Source organism: Oreochromis niloticus, linkage group LG3, assembly GCF_001858045.2.
Source record: "Oreochromis niloticus isolate F11D_XX linkage group LG3, O_niloticus_UMD_NMBU, whole genome shotgun sequence".
Lineage (NCBI taxonomy): Eukaryota > Metazoa > Chordata > Actinopteri > Cichliformes > Cichlidae > Oreochromis > Oreochromis niloticus.
This window is the reverse complement of record NC_031967.2, coordinates 812,217-827,206: the sequence shown is the minus strand read 5'-3', so window position 1 is coordinate 827,206 and position 14,990 is coordinate 812,217. Positions and strand designations below refer to the sequence as shown.

Sequence of the window (14,990 nt, the reverse complement as noted above, 5' to 3'; positions counted from 1 at the left end):
CTTGTTTAAAACTGCCAGTGTGTACCAAGTCTGTCATTTCCTCATATATTCTTTGTGATAAGCTGCAAAGAAAAGAAAATGTAGAAATGCAGTGCTGAGACAAATGACCAAAATAACACAGTATCGGCCTCTTCACTCATATTACTGTAAAAGAATATATTTCATAAATTTAATTAAACCAACAATATTTAATGCATAGTAGTAAAAACCTTATTAAGTTTGCAAATCTGTGTCAAAACGATCACTAAAAGGAAGTAATAAAGGAAGCATCTTAGCAAAGCGCTTTAACCTTTGCAATGTGTTCCTTGTTTCTCTCTGTTGATATGCACTTTGTAGCAACCATTTGCAAAACATGTCCACAGCTGTTAATGAACTATTAGATAATGTGGATGGGGTGACATTAAATGAAACCTTCAGAGTAACTTACTGTGTTGTCTCCATCTCTTTTTGTGGCTTGTCTTCGTGAACAGTTCTAAGAAGGCCTGCTGCTGTGGAGTCTGTCACAGACCGTCCTGTTGTCTCATGAAGTGATGACAAACTGGATGAAAGGTCTTCTGCTGACACTATAGGTACCTGTTGTCCTGAGCATGGATTCTTTTTTGCAGCCTCTGTACGCTTGCTAATCCTGGGGCTGTCAATGTCTTCATGAAGAGCAGAGAAACCTGATTGGGCACACAGGACAGGAAGCCTTAGTGCATGTAAGGGAAATTTTAACCTCTCAACATCCAACAGCTCACTGTCATATCACTTTGAACAGAAGTTTTACATGTATTTGAGCAAGTTTACTAGATTCTGGTAAAGTTGTTCACTAAATTACTAGATTCTAGCAAACTTATAGTAACTAGAAGACATCGCCTAATCTTGTGCATGAATCTTACAGCTTTTCTGTTTTAGTATTGTATACTCAAAGTATTTGGTTAGATGTGAACCTAAGCCTCAAATTAAGGCTAGCTTGTGTACCTTCACTATGGTCCTGTGCTATGGTCCACTCAATTTCTGCATACGTATGTGAGGTTTCTTCATCAGACGTCCTGCTTTCAATAAGGTGAACAATATCCATTCGATTGATCTTTGTCAGTCTTTTGATAAGTGTTGCTTCTGTTGAAACAGAAAAAAAGTTTAACTTTAAAGCTGACAATTCTTCAAAGCAATCATTCTGAGAATTGTGTACCAACCACAGGAACTAAACACTGACCTGTGGCAAGATTTCCCTCCCTCTCTGTCCAGATTTTCAGAAGAGCATGACTTTGGTCTTGAAGTGAGTTGGGATTTCCAGTTCTTATCTCATTGATCCTCTCCTCACTGAAGTCAAGCTCCTGTGCTAACTCTGTTGGTGAGAAGATGATATAGTAACAACTGTGAATATTTGAAGATACGTTTGAATGTCTGGTGTATCTTGAGGGCCTGCCAACTATGCATTGAGCTTGAGGGCTTCATCGCTGTGATGAGGTGTCACTCACCCGTCCAGCTGAAGCCAAGGTGGTCAGCTATAATGGCCAACCGTTGTTCTTTTCTCTCTGCTTCATCCTGTGGATCTACTGCAAATACCACCAGACAGCCATGAGCGGTCAGAACCGCAATGTGTTCCAAATGATATGTTCACAAGTATGAAAAAATAAAACACCTTCACTGGCTTTCTTTTTTGTGTTCTACTAACGATGTCTTTACATAGGATTAATGAAGGATCCAGACCTATACCCTAGAGCATAATGTGTCTGTACAGTGTTCATGAGCATTTTCATCCATTTTTGCCATTACATTTAATTGTTCTGGATATTCTTCACATTTTAATCTTTAAGGTTGTTTTCACAAGTTTGATAAAGCCTTTAAGTCAATCTTGAGATTTTCAGCACACATACAAGGAAAGTGAGACATCATTACAAACAAAAATACAGTTCAAGTAACACAGCAACATGTTTTTCTTTTTACTTCAAGAAGACATAATCATAAGAGACAGAGAGGCAGCACCTTTAGCTATTGTACTAATGAGGCACAAGAGATAGAGAATAGCCCCTTAAACTGGGGGGATACCTTGACTTTGGACTTTATCGTCTGGGATTCGCTGCATCTGTGTCTCAACAGGTTCATCCCACAGTGGTCTAATGGGAAAGATGTCTCCTGAGGGAGGGAACTGCATCTCTGGGAAATGTTCTCTTTCTATGACTGAAGGATCAATGAGACTGCTCTCATCATCTGAGATGGTGGCTGCAACCTCTTGCTCTTTGTCTGCCTCTGACTGTGCCAACCTTGCCACCAGTTTTGCTGCTTCATCACTTATCTCTTCAAAGAACTCAACGGGCTCTTTATACAGCTCCCTTTTTTCTTTAGTGGGTGTTGTTGAATGTGACGACTGACCACTTTTGCCTCGGACTGGCAATCTGGACTGAAAACCCTTAGATTTTGCCGACTCTGCACTCAAAGGACGACCCTGTTCTTTTTTAGAAGACGACCTGGGAGACTCCCCCTCACAGAAACTCTTGGCTTTGGAAGATGGAGTCTTGGTTTTGACATCCACAGAGGGACCTGCATCTGTCTCAGATTTTCTCCTTGTATCCTTTTTCACAGGGACCTTAAGTTTTTTGTCTTGGTTATTTTCAGCACGTTTGACAGTAGAGTCAGGCTTGATAGTGCTAGCTTTAACTGGAATTCTAGATTTAGATTCAGAAGTAGAGATGGCCTCTTTTTTAAGAGTGCTTGAAGGGGAAACTGCATGAGATGGAGAATGAACTGTTGATTTACCGCGGCCTTGAGAAGAAGTAGGCTTAGCTGGTGCTTTGACTGGAGTCTTTTTAACACTACTGGAAGCGCTTTGTTTGGATTTTCCTGTTGTTTTGGGGGCTTCTATTACTGACTGTGGTTCCTCTGGAGAAGAATCAGAGGACTCTTCCCCCTGCTCAGAGTAAACTGATCTAGTGATAGTAGTATCTGCTGTCTGTACATTTGTTATCATTTGATCAAGGGAACTTGTGTCTAAATCTAAGGATCTTTCAGTTATCTCTGTTTTCATCTCTAGAAGTTCTGGGGATGTCTGATCTTTCTTTGTAGGTTTAGTTGAAGCTGAAATGCCCATTTTGGGGATTTTAGATTTGGAGGCATCAGCTTTGCAGCTTGGCTGTTCATTTTCAGGCGAGGACTGAAGCTGTGAATCAGCTGTTTCTTTGGATTGCTCACTGTTATCAGTCTTAACCTCTAGTGTTAAATTGAGACCAACTTCCGGTTCTGTAGCAGATCTTTGACTCTCTTGTCTGGCCTCTTCTAAGACAGGCTCCTCTAAAGGCTGTTCTCCTATCTGGAAAAAGGCAAAGCCAACAGCCTCTTCCTCGTAGCTTCTCTTTGTCATGTCAATAGCACCACTGCGGGTCATCTCAAATAGCTTCCCTTCTTGGAATAGAAAAGGATTGGGCTCACTGGTGGGAGTGCTCTCTTCTGTTGGTGTCCTACCAGGTGTGGTGTCTGGAGTTGCTTGCTGAGACTGACGGTCAACAACCAGATTCAGTATCTTCTGTTCCTCCTCTTTTACACGAGCTTCAAATGTGGCATCATCCTCCCGCATTGCAGACCAAGAGTCTGTATCTACCCTTGCAGTGACACCTTTTGACTCGGTCCTGGGAAGTTCCAGTGTCTCGTCGTCCTCCTCTGTGTCATCATAGATACAGACCTCTGGTTTAAACGTTTCCCGTGTCTTACTTGTAATAACAGTTTCACAGAGTCCAGCCTGATCTCCTTTAACTTCATCTGTTACATTACTACATCTTTTCAGCACACCTGTCTGTGGCTCACTAATCTCTAACTCCTGACCATGCGTATCATCTCCTCTACTTTCCCTTGACTTCCTCAAGCTTTCTTCCTTCTGCTCATCAGTCCTATTTTTAGTGTTTGATGATGATGCCTTTGTGTTGCTATTGTCTTTATCGACTTTTCCAGATAGTGGGCAACTTTCTTCTTTTTTCAGTTGGGATTTTGAATGATGCTGGTCTGAGACAGAGTGAGGTCCCTCTGAGGTGACACTGGCTGATGATGTGCTCTTGGCCTCTTTGCTGTGGGATCCATCATTCAAACCTGCTGAAAAAGGAGAGGGAGGTTGTACTTTAATAAGGGGATCAACAAAAAGAGCTAATTTTGAATCCTCTGTGGGTGTACTGAACCCACATTCACTTTGCGATAGCTTCTCACTTTCACAGCTGTCATCCCCTATTTTGGCATCTGCTGGAGAAAACAAATCTTTTCTAGACTTTGTTTTGCTCTTCACGTCTTGTTCCATTTCATTAAATGTTTTTATTTTGGCTGCCATCTTAAACATCTCTTCCTCAGGAGTGATCTTTCTCCTAGCTTCATGGCTGTCTGATGTATTATCTTCTTCTGGGTCTTCAGGGATGACAGCCGGTTTTGATAGAGCAAAGAGGAATGAATGATCAGGGGGTTTGGTGTTTACCTCATAACTTACCTCTTCAGAACTAGGAGTGTCAGGGGAGAGGGGGCTCTTACCAGAACTTGTCATCTGAGACGTCTGCTCACAACTGTCATCATCAGCACTAGCCTCATGGTCTCGAAGAAGCCTACTGCGCACAGTTTCCTCAGGGAATTCTGCATCTTTGGGAGGCTCTGGATGGCTAGAGGATTTGCTAGGTGGACCTAGTGGGAATATTGGGCAGCTTTTTAGCTCTACAGGACTGCTCTCTAAGGAGTCATGAGGAGGTGATTCCTTAGTTGGGCTGGGTTCAATAGAGTCTGGGGATTTGTGGGAGGAATTTTCTTCCATGAGAGGACTACCCTCTAACGAGTCTCTGTGGCTTATTGTTAAAGAGTCATCAGCTAATGGACTGAGAGCATCTGCGTCTTGCTTTAAAAGTAAATCTAAGCTTTCGTGATGCTGAGACGAGGATCTAGGGGCTGAAGACCCAACTAAAGACAATACTAGCTGACGATCAGGGCTTTCGTCATCGCTAAGAAAAGTTTCTATAGTCTCTGAAATTTTTTTTGTAAGCTTTTGTGGTTTAGATGGCTTTGACTCACTCCTCTTAACAGATATAGACTCACTTGTAGTGTGGTCATCTGTAGCCTTGCTGGAAGAGACAAGGAGGGTCAATTCTGGAGAGAGTTGGTCACCAGTGGTCCCTATACCAGAATCCCCACCCTTCTCTGTGTCTTTACTCTCTTTCTTTACTGTTGTGGCAGCTGGTGCCGAAGTTGTAGAGGTCTGCTTTACAGTTTTGGGAGAAAGACATAGACTTTCAGGGCTTGTGCCCGGAGTGGCTAGACCCTCATGTTTGTAACTGTCTTCAGAGCTCAAATGAGAGGTTCCATTTCCAGAACTTAGGGAGTCTGCCACACCCTCATGTTTAAAGCTGCCAGAGCTATCATCAAGGCCACCGTTTCCAAAGTCTACAGTGTCAGTTAGCTCTGAATCAGCAGAGGGTTTTATGTCTTTGTCTTGCTGACTGATCAGTTTCTTTTGGGGTTTGGAATCCAATGACACTTCTCGCTCTTGAGAGACACGTGAAGCTGCTGCTTTCGTCGTGGATTTTGTGTGGATAGTTTCAGATTTAGTGCTTTTTTCTGATTTGGATGAAGAGGATGTTTTGAGCTCAAATAGCCCAGACTTTCTCTTTGAGGGGTCTTGACCCGTTTGGAATGCTTGCATCAGCTCTTTAACTGACATGGTCTCCTCAAGTTTTTCAGAATCAGCTTTAGGGGATTTAGGCGGGGCCTGCTTTGACTTAGCGGTTTCTTTGGCTTTTGGGGAGGATTTGCTCATTACAGGCAAATGCGTAGGTTTGCTTCCAGTGACCTTTTTGCTCTTTTGCTCTGCCTCCACTTTCTGTTGTAAGGCTTTGACTTTGTCCTTTATTGATCCGATGGGAGTTTCTTCAATCACTGGGGATACAGGGGATGCTGGGGCATTGGCCGTGGGCACGCTTAGATGACTCCCTGCTTCTGTCGGTTCCTCTGTCTTCCCCTGGTCTTTTCCCTTCCGTCTCACTGGCTTTTTAACATCACCAGTGGTGGGTTTGTCATGTACTTTGGTTGGAGTGGTTGGTTTTGTACTTTTGCGTAGTACAACATCAGTGAATCTTTCCTGGAAACTTGTCTCTTTTTTGGCTTTAACTTTAGAGCTTATTGGTACATCCAGCAGGTATTCTTTAAGGTCACCACTGTCCTTGATGGCTTTAGGTCTGGGAGTCCCTCTGTTACCTCTACTTTCTCGTAAGACGGGCTCTTGATTTTCTAAAGCTGCCATCTTTTTGGCTTCTTCTATCTCACTGTCTGAGAGGAGAACCCATTCCTCAGCCATTCTAGCTGCTTTCGCTGCCTCCTCTGCCACCTCACCCTCATACGTTCCACTCCTCAGTATTTCACTGACTTTCTCTAGGTCCTCTTTGACTTTCTCTAAGTCTTTTTCCATTGTTTCTAACGCTTCTCCAGAAACTTCCTCGGTCCCTTTCTCTAGACCACACCCTCCTAAGGAAGGAGATTTCTCAGCGGAGTCTGCAGTCAAGATGACAGTCATTTTGATCAAATCTTGTTTCATCTCTGACACGTCGGATAGAAGATCTGGTTCTGGAATCAGCTCTGATTTCAGGACTGATGTCTCCGTCTCTTCATCTTCCATACGGAAGAAGAACAAGTAAGGAGTAAAGAAAATTAAAAATTTAAATGAAAGGAGACAGACATTGGAGAATGTGGTCAGGACAAGATTGGAGCACACCGCAGGGATCATAGGACAAGAAACTCACAATGGGTTCTACTGTACACCAGGGAATCAGAGGAATTAGGCTGTAGCTTCATATGTCTGTGTGGAACTGTGGTAAAGCAAATGCTAAAGACATACCAATGGGAAAGGATATGAGCAGGAAATAACTTGCTTTTACACTTGCATCCACACTCACAAGACAAAAATACTGATCAAAACTGGAATTCATAAAAAACACTAGCATGTGACGGAGAAACCAACAAAAGAAAAAACAAACGAAACAGAAACAACATCAAAACATCTCAAGATTGCTCAGATGTATGGGAAATGTCACTAACTATGAAAGAAAGCCAGTGATAATGTAAATGGCGTATGAGGATTTGTCATGTTTAGCTCTATTGCAAAGCTAATATTTCATTTCAAAGAATTTAAGCAGGAATTAATTCTATTTCACTCCATTCTGCTTTTGCCTAAATCAGCATTTGAAAGACAACCATAATGAAAACTCACAAAAAAGGAACACAGAAGCAAAAAAACTGTGACATAAAGAACAAACAACAAAATGAACTCTCACTAAGAAGACGTTACATATAATCACACAGACACACAGCACACGCATTCATTTTTAAGTATGGCAAGTTATTTCCATGCAAAGTAAAGGGAAATGATGATGGAGCGGTCATAGAGAAGAGTGAGTAATGAGAAAGCTGGTACTTGGTTGCTTGTCTTCATTCAGTAATGTGGTGAGTTCTGGGCCCATTCATTTAGCGATTCCAGTTTTTAAAATGTCAGTGACATTTATACTGTGTGAAAAGTCCTTTGAAAATACAAACGGTCCATAGAATTTTAATCAGTAACAAATATGAGCTGATTTGTTATAAAGTGAATTTTAAAATGTATCTAATTAACATGTTTTGTGATTTTTTTTCCTGAACGTTCACATTACCACGCGACAAGCCATGGTGGGAGGGGAGAGGGGGAGGAGCCTGACTACACTAGTAGCCAACTTGAGGAACTTAGAGCATATGATACCAGCACAACCCTAGTACAACATGGCACAAACTGCACCACAAGAACAGTACTGGGAAGAAAAAGGAAGTTCAGAATTAGGAAGGTGGAGTCTGGATGTGCTTCACTCATGACGAATCACATTTTGTCCTCTCTCCTTTTAAAGGCCATTTATTCCATGTCTGTCATTATATAATGGCTACAGTTATTTAACTCACATCCCACAAGCAGCTGTGAATAATTTTACTGTTGAGAGTCTCTTTTTGATCTGACCAATGCAGACTGAAGTGAGAGTGTGGAAATGCAGAATAAAAGCCCAAATTATACTGCACAACACTAGCTGCACCTCTCCACCCACCTGGCCAATCAGGGCCAAGTGCAACCACATCAGCAACCACAATTATTACAGTGTTAGCGCTATGCTGGCTTTTAGGCTAGCACATAGATATATACATGTATATATAGGCCATCACATAAACATCACCACAGTATGAATGAAGATCATATTTATGTACATACTTAAGTTGCATTGTTTAACTCTTTCCTCGTATCTCCAATCTCGCATTGTCAAGGTAAAAGAATGAAATTGGATTAAATTGAAATAAATGAGGTGCAAATCATTACAAAAAAAGTAAAGTATAGAGAAACATAACTTTGAAAAGATGGACTTAAGGGCGAATGTGTCAGTGTATGAGTCTGGTTATTCCTCTGCATTCTCATTACTAATGTTAGACTTATTCACACCATTTATGAGATATATCATTTTGATTGATAAATATATGCATTTTTATCAAAGAGCAGCAACCACGTTAGTACAAGCTGCAGAGCAAATTATGTAAGTAAAAGTATGTCTTACATTTCTCGAGCAGTCTGTTGGTCTGAAAAAGATCACATGGAAAATACAACAGTTAGGATGTTTTGATCGGTGCACGTGCTAATTATTTTTAACCCCAAACTATCACTACACCTATTACTAAGGGAAAGAGCACATGTAAGAGCAAAGATAAGCTATGTCACTGCTGAATCACAGTCTAAACTACAGACAGAGGAAAAGACAGATTAGTGGAGCTAATGGGAAGACAAGGGAAATGAGAAGCGCTGGCTGCCTTTACCTCTTCCTCTTGTTCTTGGTCTGAATCAGACTCCTTTTGGGAACAAGAAGCAGCAAGAAGCAGAACAATGTACAAATAGAAACGAGAGCAATATTAAGGTCAGACAAAGGGGAAACCAATGGTTACCATAGCAACAAAAACAAGAGGTCAGTGTGGATGTCAGTGAAAGTCAAAGTGGTCTTCAGAGATGGACTAGGTAAATATATTACATATGTGCTAGAGCGGTGGTCAGACGTTTACATGCACTAATCATGGGCATGGATGTTATGGTCATTTTGGGCTTTTTTAATCGTTCTTTTTCCAAAGGGGGAATAATTATGCAACATAAATCTTTAATTACTCTAAAAAACACAAATCGGATGCACAAATTTTAAGTTATTTTGGATTCTCTCTAATCCACACAGGCTCAAAATTACAGATGCATATTTGGTTAAATGTCCCTTACCTTTGACCAAAAGTATCTTCCATAACTCTCTCCTTGGCAGAATTGATAGAGTTCATTTAAATTAGCTGGAGTCTGGGGACTGAGGTTTGACCCTCACCAGCTTTTGCCATTGTGGCCAGATAAGACCAGCACCAAATCATACCAGAAATTAACACAGAATATTTACAATTTCATGCTGTTTTAGTTCCTTTACCAACTGCATACAGTTTATTCAGTTAGTTGTAATTTTCTTAAAGGGCGAGAGGATATTATAGTCAACTAACATCTTTTTTCACATGTAGTATTTGTTTTAGGCTCAGAGCCTATCATCACCTCTGACTGTAGAACCTTCAGCACCACACATATATTTCAGTCTGTATGCACAGTTTTGTCTGTCTGTGGATTAAAGAAAAGCTAAAATAACCTTTGTTATTTAAAGCCATTAAAGATGTATTTTGTACCATGAATCCACCTTGGAACAAGAACAGATCATACAATGACCGTGATATTCACGCCCATCATAAGTCCATGCACACTGCTGACCACAACTGTATATTCTATGTAAGAACAAACAAATATTTCACGGTGCTTTAACATGACACCACACAGCATCCATGACCACAGTCGTTAAAGTAAGTTACTATCACTGCAATGCTGGCTAGTGCTTGGAATCTTAAGCATACATATGGAAAAATGATACAGAAATCAGTCATTACATTTAGATTTAGATTTAGATGCTCAATCATCCAGGTCAGTAAATCTCCAAAGTTGAGTCTGTTCATCTGGACGTAGCGTTTTCAGTGGGAAACGTCCAGATGAACAGAGTCAGCTTTTGGAGATACATTTAGATTTTGTTTAAGAAGTTGAGGGAGTTGATAAGTGGGACATTAGTATGTAATATGTGTTATTGCAACATGGTCTAGAGTTTCAAGCAACCAGAGGACTTTTCATGTTAAACTACTAAAACCAGCACGCAGCTTTTACTCATAAAGACACGCGACCGCCAGCAGCATCGGTACAGCGTCCTTACCTTGCAGTATGATGGAAGTGTGATGTTGAGGTTGCATATAGCATTTTGTGCAAGTGACCTGTAGTTCCTCGGTTCTTTCATAAATGACAAGCGGCCACATGGCTCCTGAGTGTTGTCTCTGATCTGCCAAAGCCAAGTGGGTCAACATTAGCCAGCTGCTCATCAGTAAAAACTAATTCCATGTTATACAAAGAAAGAACATTAAAATACGATGAACTGCGGCTGACGCTTGCAACACTTGCTTAAATGAAATAAACGATGAACAGCGCTCACTTTGATGAAGAGTGCTAATCGGTTCTCCTTAAAGGCATAAAAGCTGAAGAGGTGATGTTGGCCACTTTTCGTGAGGGGAACAAGGTTACCAAAGCAGTCTGCATAGATAGGTTTGCCTTCCAGGACCTAATAAATGTAAAAGATAGATGATGGAAGATGGAATAATCAGGAAAACACTCAACCGTGATTTCTCTTTTCCAGCCCCATTTATCGCCTGACATCCTCCATGTTTTATTAAGTTTTATTGGGGTTTCAGGTCATTTCCTAACACTTTCTTGTATAAGTTGGTGTTAGAGCTCCCCCTGCTCTCCTTTCTCACCTCTACATCTCGGCTGCGTGCCACCTCGGTGAAGTTCTCCTGCTGCTCCAGTGTTTTATCAATCTTGTCATCAGTCATGCAAAAGCAGCGCAATCGGGCCTCAATGGGGTCGTGGGTCTTGGCAAAGATTACAAACTTGGCCATGTAAGGGACACAGATGATTTCACGATACACCTGAGTGGAGAAGTTGACCGATTCCTGGACTTGGCGACAGTCTATGAGCCAGAACCTAGAAATCAGAAGAGGGTTAGGAGCGAGCTGATGTCTGTGGCTGACTGCTGCAACTTAGACATGTCAGTGAACAGATATTTGGTTCAGCTAGTTATTTTACCTGGCAGACACATTGGTGGTAAAGGACACACAGTCATTAATAAAAGTTAGCGGAGTAGTTCCTGTTATATCCTCCCACTGGGCTGGCGTTGTTCCACCTGCATGTGGACATGAAATGTTAGAAGACGCGTCTCAGCTTAATCCATTAAGATTTGTGTGAACTTTTCTACAGGTTCTCTAACCGGTGATGCTACAAAGCAATCGTAAGGTGGGTGTGTCCCCTCCAAAACCGTTGAGGACCGGGTCGGAGTTGCTCTTGGGGACAGGGATCGTCATGGTGATGGGTTTATGAAATTTTCTCCTGCGGGGCTCCAGAGTGACAATGGGACTGAAGCTGGCCTTATTCCCCAGGATCTTCCTTACGACATCTATGCTCACTGGCTGGGCCTGCGAGACAAAGAGGAAAGCCTGGCTATCAGGTACACAGCAGACAACACGTGTGCTTTAACACGTGTGCTTTAATCCACCTCTTTTGATTCCACTTAGTAAAGACATCGATGATCACAGACACATGAATCACAGCAACTTAAGAAGGTCGAGTCTTTTTTATGTCTGCATGGTTTAAAACTAACGTTTTGAATATTAAGAACAACATAACGACAGCAAAAACAGAGACTGCATATATAAAAGGTAACCACAGATGATATCAGTGCTCCTCTCCGTTTACCTGCAGTCCAACCCTGATCCTCTTGGTGAGCGCCCCCTCAGGAAAAACTGCCTGAACTTGTGGTACAACAGTGCTGCTGAGGATGCCTCCTTCAGGACCAATCAGATTACTGTCTTGCTTGATGCGTGACACCACAGCAAAGTATTGTGGGAAATCTCTGGTGATGATACGGCAAATGCGTTTCCTCTCCAGCTCTTCAGGAGTTTCCAGTTCTGGAGAAGGTGGGACAGAAAAGACGTCATCAGGCCATTATCGTTTGACACCGCGGTGTCATCAGCTAGTATCGGAGACTGACCCTCGTCCATGCCATTGAGTATCTGGTTGAGCTCCTCTTGAGTGTGTTCGCAGTGATGCTCCTTCCAGCTCTCTCCTGTTTCACTCCTCAGAATCACCAGCTCCCGCTCCTTCCCTCGGAGGGCAGCGAAGTGAGGGATCTCCACAATGACAGGACTGGAGGAACAGGACACGTTGGGTAAGTCCAAGTAAAACTAAGTACATGATGTGATGGAATATAACAGATAAGAGTGCATTTGTGCATGTAGTGAGGTAAGTCTCCTGTTCTTTGACTGTTCATCTTCTTTGTATCTGGATATGAACCCTGCTATGTAACTTAAATTTAGGTTTCATTCTTTCTCTAGACATTAGACTGATGTGTTGACAGGTCAAACGTGGTGATACAGACCATCTCAGATAAACATGTAGAGCTGTGCTGGATAAATGCATCTGCACGAGCAAATCTTAGGTGGATTCACTTGAATCACAACAATATTTTCAAGTTGATTTATAATCAGTGTATTGTCCATTTTTAATACTTAAGTTAGAAAACGTCACTCTGACACTTACCTGATGAGCATAATCACAAACTAGTTACAACGTATCTACAAGAAGCGTCCTGCAGGCTGAGGCAACATCGGGACAAACACAGACATAAAAGCTGAAGTGCTGATAGTCTTATGTGATATTTATATGGTTACTTGCCCCATGTCTGTCAGTATTTGTTTCTTTTTCACTCTAAATACTGTTGATGTTATTTACTTTGACCACCCTGACAAAAGGCAGGAGAAACACATCAATTTAAAATATATAGTGGAAAGGCTTCATGTCTGGTGAAAACATCAACATACCAACATCATGTGATTTTTTAGGAACTCTAAATAAAAACCAAAATCATACAGAGCTGATCACTGAAGCATGCACTCTTCAGTGATCAGCTCACTGGTTCCCTTTGACTTACAGGCCACACAACCATTTAAATTTCACACATACATGAGAGAAAAATCTTCCCCCAGTCATGAAACAGAAGAATGAGAAGAAAAGGGAAACGGCAAAGCAGGAAGGAGAGAAGTGACAAGCAGTGGCTGGAAGGCATAAAGACTAAATGAGGTGGATTATGCAGCGTTAGCACAAACATGACAGCACAATGACAAAGAAATGGGACTGGCATCCATGGATTGTTTCATATGCACAACCACAGACTGGTTTCCACCCTACCCAAGAAATCTGGTCCCCGGTGGACCAAGCTGGAGGATTCTGGTAACCAAACTCTCTCCCTCATTTAGAGGTGGAGGGGCACTGGGGAGGTGAAGTTTACTGTGTGATTGACCGAGCATCCGCACGCAGCAGTGAGGAAGAAAGAGCACACACAATGTTTGGGTTGGTTTGAAAGCCTGCGCTGATTTTTTTTTTAGCTGCACATTTAGGAAGTCCAATAGAGCATCACGAACAAATGACAGATAAAAACATTCAACATTTTACCCCAAAGTTGTGCTTAATTCCATATTTTTTCTAAACTCAAGTCATTCTTTTCATAATAAAGAAGACTGACTCTGGAGTTCTTTACATTTTCATAACACGCTTTCTATCACACTGTGTTGGTCACTGAAGAAGTCCTTTAATACAGCAAGTTTTGATCTGTTAGACTATTATTTTGCATACATTTTTATTCAAATGAAATATGTATACAAAGACGTTTGATCCTTGGGTTCATTTTTGCTAAAATGATCTCATTGTTTGCTAAACAGTGACAAAGCTCATCATTATGGCAGTGTGGGGCTAGTTTCACTGCAGAGCTGCAGAAACATTTCACATCACAGTAAAATCTGCAGCAAATCTACAACTGTGATCATCTCAAACATTACCAGTAGAGGGCAGAGTTTCAGTCCACATATCAAACCAATCATGGTGCAAGACACTGCAGTTGGAGTTAATAAGAAAAGCTGTTTCATCAAGTGTTAGGGAGAAAGGTTAGAAAGAGTCGCACTGCAGCTGTTATGAAAGTAAACAGGCCATGCTGGCAGATCGCTGGCACTGGGAGAAAGCGAGAGCAAATACAGAAACAGCTCGAGTCAGGCAGAGGCTGGGGAACTTAATCTGAAAGAAAAAGGGCAGCACTTTGTAACCTTTGCATCTATAAGGGATACAAATTAATAACAGGATAGATGTTTGAAGAAAAGAAGCACTTTTGTCCTGCTGTTCTGACAGCTGTTTTAATCATCTCTCTTGGAAACTTATTGCCATAAAATACTCAAGACTTTGCAAAATACTTCCAAGATACTAGTAAATAATATTATATCATATGTATGTTGTTGGCATTTGGTGCTATATAACTGACTTTAACTGTTAACCCCCATACAACCACAAGCGTCTACAATCATTATTCCTGTCTTACCCAAGGAACTGGGCTCCAGAGGGTCCCACCTCAATGAGCCTGCTGGCCAGACCCTCCCCCTCAACCATCGGGGGCATGGTGGCCAGACGGTGCCTCTTCACCAGTCGGCACGTCACTCTTGTTGGGGCACTGCACTTCCTGGGCGGGATGATGATGCGGAGGCCATTGTGTCGACAACCGCGCATGGCTCCGCCCCTGGCATCTACCATGAAGCTGACCAGGAAGCTGAGAGGGAGCAGGAGATACAGGCACAAATGAGACGTACGCCAATATTATCCAATTCAGTCTAATTCAGTTCAACTCCATTAAGTGGTGAGAAAGCAGACAGCAAAGCTTCAGACTGTTTGATTTGAACAGTTTTTAAGATGCTTATTCACTGAGTGCGCACACTTACACAAGGACCAAAGTTGTTTACTTGCTCGAGTTTTTGAACACAAGCAACAGTTAAGTCGTTAACTACGTATTTCA

At 41.8% G+C, this 14,990-nt stretch overlaps 1 protein-coding gene across 2 annotated transcripts in view; it reads right to left on the bottom strand.

The window, feature by feature from the left end:
• LOC100696152 (ankyrin-2) overlaps positions 1–14,990 on the bottom strand; it is an 81,370-nt gene that overhangs the window by 19,273 nt on the left and 47,107 nt on the right. Inside the window, exons 30-47 of one of the 2 annotated variants that reach the window (XM_025899688.1) lie at positions 14,523–14,747; positions 13,346–13,444; positions 12,150–12,304; positions 11,855–12,066; positions 11,370–11,574; positions 11,189–11,285; positions 10,858–11,086; positions 10,539–10,664; positions 10,266–10,388; positions 8,812–8,844; positions 8,556–8,577; positions 5,038–6,603; positions 2,032–4,062; positions 1,461–1,538; positions 1,196–1,327; positions 961–1,098; positions 428–662; positions 2–62 (exon numbers count right to left, since the gene is read on the bottom strand). In XM_025899688.1, coding sequence (XP_025755473.1) covers positions 2–62; positions 428–662; positions 961–1,098; positions 1,196–1,327; positions 1,461–1,538; positions 2,032–4,062; positions 5,038–6,603; positions 8,556–8,577; positions 8,812–8,844; positions 10,266–10,388; positions 10,539–10,664; positions 10,858–11,086; positions 11,189–11,285; positions 11,370–11,574; positions 11,855–12,066; positions 12,150–12,304; positions 13,346–13,444; positions 14,523–14,747 — 5,767 coding nt within the window. Of the gene's footprint in view, position 1; positions 63–427; positions 663–960; positions 1,099–1,195; positions 1,328–1,460; positions 1,539–2,031; positions 6,604–8,555; positions 8,578–8,811; positions 8,845–10,265; positions 10,389–10,538; positions 10,665–10,857; positions 11,087–11,188; positions 11,286–11,369; positions 11,575–11,854; positions 12,067–12,149; positions 12,305–13,345; positions 13,445–14,522; positions 14,748–14,990 lie in introns of both variants that reach the window. The other variant, XM_025899687.1, reaches the window with a different exon arrangement.